Below are 6,945 nucleotides of genomic sequence, written 5' to 3' on the forward strand. Positions count from 1 at the left end.
AGATGCTGCCTGACCTGCTGAGTTACTCCAGCATTTTGTGAATAAATACCTTCGATTTGTAACAGCATCTGCAGTTATTTTCTTACACTACCTGTTGCTCCACTGCGATTTCTCCTCAAGGTATGTCCACTTTGAAGAAGTTCTCCTCCTCTCTTCAACGAGAGTTTAGCAACATGCTAGATCGTTCCTCTGTCCCTCTCTTCCTCTCCCCCTTCCCAGTTCTCCCTCCATCTTCCTGTCTCCACCTATATCCTCCCTTTGTCCCGCCCCCCCCCGACATCAGTCTGAAGAAGTGTCTCGACCCGAAACGTCACCCATTCCTTCTCTCCTGAGATGCTGCCTAACCCGCTGAGTTACTCCAGCATTTTGTGAATAAATACCTACGAGGCATTCAAAGTAACATTTAATCAGGAGGGCAGTCAAACTAGTCAGAGAACTGGGATGGGAGAGGGTGGAGAGAGTGGGAAAGCAAGGGTTACTTGAAGTTAGAGAAGTTGAAAATCATATTGCTGGGGTGTAAGCTGCCCAAGGGAAAAATGAGCTGCTGTTTCCCCAATTTGCGTTGGTAGTGGAGGAGGCCCAGGACAGAAAGGTCAGTATGGGAATGGGAGGGGCAGTTAAAGTGTTTAGAAACCGGGAGATCATGTAGGTTTAGGCGGACTGAACAGAGGTATTCAGCGAAAGTGTTTTAGGGCATTGATCACAGCTTCCATCGCTGGTGACGACATTATCAACACATTTCAACAATGAAAAGTAGCCTTGTCAATTCTAGAAATCCTAAATGATCCAAAAAACCATTAAGACTCGTCCTTCTCAAACTTTACCTTTTTCAAAATGCCATGAATTCAGCTGCAGGATTTTACTTTGAAGATGAACCAAATATTTATCATTCTTTGTATACAAAAAGCCTGCAGATGCTTGTTTACACCGGATATAGACACAAAATGCTGGAGTAAATCAGCAGGACAGGCAGCATCTCTGGAGAAGAGGAATAGGTGACGTTTCGACCGAGATCCTTCATCAGACCCACTGCCTGACCCTCTGAGTTACTCCAGCACTTTGCTGCTATCTCCGGTGTATTCATTTCTCTTTGATTGCAAAACTTTAATCGATCAGGTAGATAGTTTCATTCGAACCATTATCGTAACCAAAAGATAGATACTGTACACACTTCTCTCAGTCCTTTTGACTTTTCTCGGTCCTTTTCGTTGCATCTTCCTGCAGTGGTAGACCTAATCATAGAGTCATACAACATGTAAACAGGTGCTTTGGCCTAACCTGCTCACACCGTCCCATCTACACTAGTCTCACCTGCCTGCGTTGGGCCCATATCCCTCCAAACCTGTTCCATCCATGTACCTGTTTGTTTCTTAAACTTTGCAATAGTCCCTGCCTCAACTACCTCTTCCTGCAGCTCGTTCCATACACCCACCACACTTTGTGTGGAAAAAGTTCAATCAATCAATGGGACAACCGACCAGTCTGACTGTCTCTGATTACATTTTATCTGCTTTGTTGTTATCTTCTCCCAGCTAATAATGATCTATTGTACATGTTCCTTGATCTCCACCCACTTTGTTCCTTGATCTCCACTCATTTTATAGACAATAGACAATAGGTGCAGGAGGATGCCATTCGGCCCTTCGAGCCAGCACCGCCATTCAATGTGATCATGGCTGATCATTTTCAATCAGTACCCCATTCCTGCCTTCTCCCCATACCCCCTGACTCCGCTATTCTTGAGCTCTATCAGAGAGAGCATCTCCCTCTCCCCAGACTTCAGTCTGAAGAAGGGTCTCTACCCGAAACGTCACCCATTCCTTCAATCCAGAGATGCTACCTGTCCCGCTGAGTTACTCCAGCATTTTGTGTCTGTTTTCAGTTTAAACCAGCACCTGCAATCTGAAGAAGGGTGTGCAGATGCTGGTTTAACCCATTCTACACATTTCATCTGCAATTCCTTCCTACACAGCACAAATGGGAAGCTGTTTAAACTCTCTTGCCTCCACTCTGGAACCAATGTCACCCTAGCTTTGAACATCGAGCTGCAGAGCACAACGACATTGCAGGCAGGTATGTTCGAAGGCAGAGCTCCAGATCATTGAAACACAGAAGAGATTAATATCCATGAAACTAGGTCCTCTGCCAACCTGTCCCTCACAAGAACGCCCATTGACATGACGAGACCCTGGACAATATGGACCACTTCTCTTATCATTGGGGGCAACCACTCATAAGACAGGCATCAATGATTACATTCACTAGTGCCTTCAGTACACTCCAGCACTGCTTTTGGGCATCGGAGGAACAGAGTGCTTGAAGGCCAAGACCTCAAACAGATGCAAGCCTCATGGTCTCTGGGGTAGCAATGATCCCCGTGTTCTTCTGAATCCTATAGAAAGAAAACCTACAAGCACTAGAGATGTCCCGATTTGTTCTGGACTTTTCTCCTCTCCCAATTTATTCCCCCACCTCCACCTCACCTTTCAGTCTGAGAAAGGGTTCCGACCCGAAACATCACCTATTCTTTTTTCTCCAGAGATGCTGCCTGGCTCGCCGAGTTATTGCAGCATTTTGTGTCTAGCTTCAACTTGAACTGTGCCTGCTGTTTCCTTGACCGATCCTACCAATGCCCCTTCCCCTCTCCTTTCTGGAGTGAACTTATTTCTGGGCATTCAGTTGCTTGGAATTGGTGAGCTTCAGTATCTTACTCACAACGTTATTCCTCATGCAAGATAGACACAAAATGCTGGAGTAACTCAGCGGGTCAGGGAGCATCTCTGGAGAGAAGGAATGGGTGACGTTTTGGGTCGAGGCCCTTGTTCAGACTGAGTCAGGAGTGGGGGAGAAAACGTACCTCATGCGAGGTAGACACAAAATGCTGGAGTAACTCAGCGGGTCAGGCAGCATCTCGGGAGAGAAGGGATGGGTGACGTTTCGGGTCGAGACCCTTCTTCAGACTGAAGAAGGATCTCGACCCGAAACGTCACCCATTCCTTCTCTCCCGAGATGCTGCCTGACCCGCTGAGTTACTCCAGCATTTTGTGTCCACCTTCGATTTAAAACAGCACCTGCAGTTTTTTTTGTTCCTATACCTCATGCAAGTGCAGGTTGCAAGGATAAGAAGGCTACACAATGAAAACGGAGGAGGAAGTGAACACCAGAATGGATTTGCTTCCAACCCAGCAGCCCCGGTTTACCCCCAAGAGAGCTGGAGAAGATTCAGGGAAAGGAAACCACAAAGGTCCCTCTCTCTGCATCCCAGCTGGCTGTTATCCCGACTTTCCCTCGAGAATCTTTGTGAGCCCAGTCAGGGAACCAGTGACAGGTCAAGATCTTTGAATCAGCAACCTCCCTTCCAACTCTTTCAAAGAACAGATAATTAATCTTCCAGCCTGCATGGCGCTGCCTAGCATACTGATAAAGGCCATTCAGCCCAACCCCTTCATGCTGGCATTTATGGTTTCAGGAGTCTATGTCAGTGTAGCTCCCATTCCCTTCCCCCTCACCCATTTGTCCAGGTTCTCCCAGAATATATTGATCATATTCCCCTCAACCCCATTCTCACTGATATCTCCTTAAGTTTCTGCTTAAGTTGACCGTCTTATATTGCCCGCCTCCACACAAACAGATGTATTTTCCCACATTCACTTTAACAAAGGCTTACATTACTTTAAAGGTCTCTGTCACTTCAGAATCTCCCCACCCACATCGATTGTCCCTCCTGATTAATCCAGAGTTGAGGGACTAGAGTTTAAACGTTCGTCAGTTTAAATCACCTTTTCATTTTTCATCACCTTTATCAACCTGACTCTTTGAGGCCGAGTTAGGAAGGGGCTTTGATTTGAAGCCATCTATGGAAGGACCAGAGGTACTTGGCACCCCCCTCCCTCCCTCCCTCCAACCTCCCCCATCCCTGACCCCCTCCTTCCTGTTCCCCCGAAACACATTCTCTGTGACGCGGTCATATATAGTGGGAGAAAAAACAGGGCAGGAAAATGTCACCGCCTTCAACTCCCCCCTGTTCTCGGATATCACACATGTACCAACACACCACCAGTTTTCTGCAGAAAAATGCACTAAATCAGATGGTTATCTCCGCTCCCGAGAACTTGAGAGAATACATTCCAATACCAGTATTGATAAAAGAAAAAAAGACACACACACACAGTGCGTAAAAAAGTTCACAGTACAAACTATTTACTTAAATACAAGTAATACCACAGACATATCAAATAAACACACAACTTTTTAAACCCAGTTTGTTAGAACTAAACCAGGAAGGAAAACAAACTCGAAAACGAGAGACAAAAAAAAATATTTTACAATCGAACGGTTTATGGTCGAGACTCCGGGCGCTTTTTATTCCTATTACTATACCAAGTCCTTGAAAGAGTCCCAATCTCTCCTGCGCGTCTCCGGCCACCGCCGGCCAGTTCAACACAAACCCCCCTCTTGTCCACTTCAGTGTTTTCTTTTTGCATTTGGAAGGATCAGTGCTTCACCTTCAGAAAGACATCTCGCTCTTCCCCGGCTCCTCGAAGCGGCTTCCAAGAAGCCAGCCTCGCCTTCCTCGTTAAGTCTTTCTTAGTTTGGCTACTGCTTCTGCTTCTTCTTTATTTTCTCTTTCTTCCTGCCCGTCTACAGTTCAGAAACCTTGGAGTTTTTGGGTTAATACGATCTGGCAGCCACTGCTGATGTGAGTCATGACTTTCTGTTTCAGCTGGGAGACCTGGTCTCGCAGGACGGTGGCAGTGGAGGCTAAGCCAGCATTGTCCGTTTTCAAACTCTTCACTTTGTCCTCAAGCCTGGATATCCTCTCCAGTTTCCTCTTGCGGCACTTGGACGCGGCCACCCGATTCCTCAGGCGTTTCCTCTCCGCCTTGATGCGCTCCTGGTTCTCCATGTCAATGGGAGACAGGGGCGGCGTCTCCCCCCGGCTCTGGACCTCTGGCACCGTCTGAGGTTCCTCCTTGAGGGTCTGCAACCTCGGGTGGCCCATGGGCACAGGCGCCAGGTTGTAGGCGATGGGCTGTGGGGGGAGGTAGCTGATGGTGGCCGTAGGGTAGCCAGGGACGGCCGAGATGCAGTTGGAGTTGTAGGCGGTGAGGTTGGTGTAGACAGGGGGGACCTCGGTGGGTCCGGTGGCGCCGTAGCCATTGCTGGCGTTGCAGTTCATTCCCGGGCCGGAGATGGACACGTTGGGAGCGACATGGTTGATCTTGTGCAGCTCTTCCAGCGCCTTGACGAAGCCGTCGGCGAACCCTTCCTGCTCGTCCGTGATGTTCCTTGCACAGAAGTACTGACCAGGGGTGGGCGTGGTGGTGATCACACCATTGCTCGATTGGATGATCAGGCGCTCCAGCTCTGGAGAGGCGAGTTTGAGGAGAGCCGAGTCTCCGCCGCTCAGCAGCGCGTCTTCGGGGTTCCTCGCCTGAGCCTTCAAGCACCTCGACGCCGGCTCCACCAGGCTGAGACTCATGCCGGCCTTGTAATACTTGGACCCGTACTCGTGGAGAGCCCCGTCTGATGCCCCGTAACCCGCAAACAAGGAGTCGTCGTGATAAAATGGTTGCTCCATCTTCGTAGACATAGAAAGCCCAGAGAGGGATTCACTTGTGGGGGGGGGGGCGCGATGGAGAGACAGAGAGAGAGAGAAGGGGGAGAGGTTTTTTTAGAGAGAATTTCAGTCCAGAGAGAGTTTATTGCTGAGCCACTCGAATGACAGCCGCAGCGATTGAAATGGCAAAGTTCCCCTTCTCTCACGACACCAGGCGATCGCAGCTTCGCCCTCGGCAACCGGGGGAAGAGAGTCCGTTTGGGTTGCTGGTGGTGGGGTTGAGATAAGACCACTCACACTCTGCCTGTGTCTGAATCCTGGATGCGAGTGAACAGTCTCTCTCTCTCTCTCCTGTGACGCCTATACAAACATACTCGCTCACGCTGCCATCACTTCTTAAATAGGCGAGATGATGTCAGTGCCCTGCCCACTTGATTGGTTTTGTGTGTGCTCTGTTATTTCCCACCCCTCTCTCTCTCTCTCTCTCTCTCTCTCGCTCTCTCTCGTTTTCCCTCTCAACATTAGAGGCCAGCAGAGAGCTTTCAAAACAGGTTAACCCTCTTGTTACTGAACGCCGAGGTTTTGACAGACGCAAAAAAAGCTGGAGAGAACTCAGCGGGACAGGCAGCATCTCTGGAGAGATGGAATGGGTCGAGACCCTTCTTCTGACAACCGTCTTCACTTAGCCACGATTTATTCACAAAATGCTGGAGTAACTCAGCGGGTCAGGCAGCATCTCTGGAGAGATGGGATGGGTGGCGTTTCGGGTCGAGACCCTTCTTCAGACTAATATATCTTTAGAAACCTTGTATATTTTAATAGCGACTTATACATTCATTCTTTAGATATATTTCCTTACAATGGGAAATTAATGCTGACATATGTTTCTGGTCTGATGTTTCACTTAGACACGACTCTTCTATCATTGCTGGGTTTTTAAACAAAAATATCAATGCCCACACGTGAAAGAGGAAAAAACCTTGTATGTTTTAATAGCGACTTATACATTCATTCTCATGTTTGGAATTATTGCCCGTTTAATTCCTCCCCCTATTACGCGATTTTCAGTCTTTGGACCCGTAACACCACCATCCTTTTTCTCCTGAGATGCTGCCTGACCCGCTGAGTCACTCCAGCACTTTGTGTCTGTCTTCGGTATGGACCAGCATCTGCAGTTCCTTCCGACACCCCAACTGAGGGATGTATGTGTCTTGCTTGGGTCATTTCACGTTGCTAAGGATAACGCTGACCAGGGAAATAAAAGATTTTCTCTACTGAAGAGATGTATCGGCATTCTCACGGTGATCATTACTGGATTTTTTAACAGGATCTATACGATCAACTGAATTTAAATTCCCACAACGTGCTGGAATAACTCAGTACGC

The 6,945-nt window shown here is 48.2% G+C and overlaps 1 protein-coding gene across 1 annotated transcript; it reads right to left on the minus strand.

The window, feature by feature from the left end:
- Nucleotides 1-4,175: 4,175 nt before the first annotated feature.
- On the minus strand, nt 4,176-5,989 carry junba (JunB proto-oncogene, AP-1 transcription factor subunit a). The gene has a single exon (XM_078429507.1). The coding sequence runs from the start codon at nt 5,591-5,593 to the stop codon at nt 4,649-4,651; it is 945 nt and encodes a 314-aa protein (XP_078285633.1). The 5' UTR covers nt 5,594-5,989; the 3' UTR covers nt 4,176-4,648.
- Between the last annotated feature and the right edge of the window lie 956 nt (nt 5,990-6,945).

The sequence above is a fragment of the Rhinoraja longicauda genome, chromosome 37 (assembly GCF_053455715.1).
Source record: "Rhinoraja longicauda isolate Sanriku21f chromosome 37, sRhiLon1.1, whole genome shotgun sequence".
NCBI lineage: Eukaryota > Metazoa > Chordata > Chondrichthyes > Rajiformes > Arhynchobatidae > Rhinoraja > Rhinoraja longicauda.

Excerpts from the sequence above, each read along its gene's own strand:
- junba (XM_078429507.1), bottom strand. The coding sequence starts at position 5,593 with ATGTCTACGAAGATGGAGCAACCATTTTATCACGACGACTCCTTGTTT.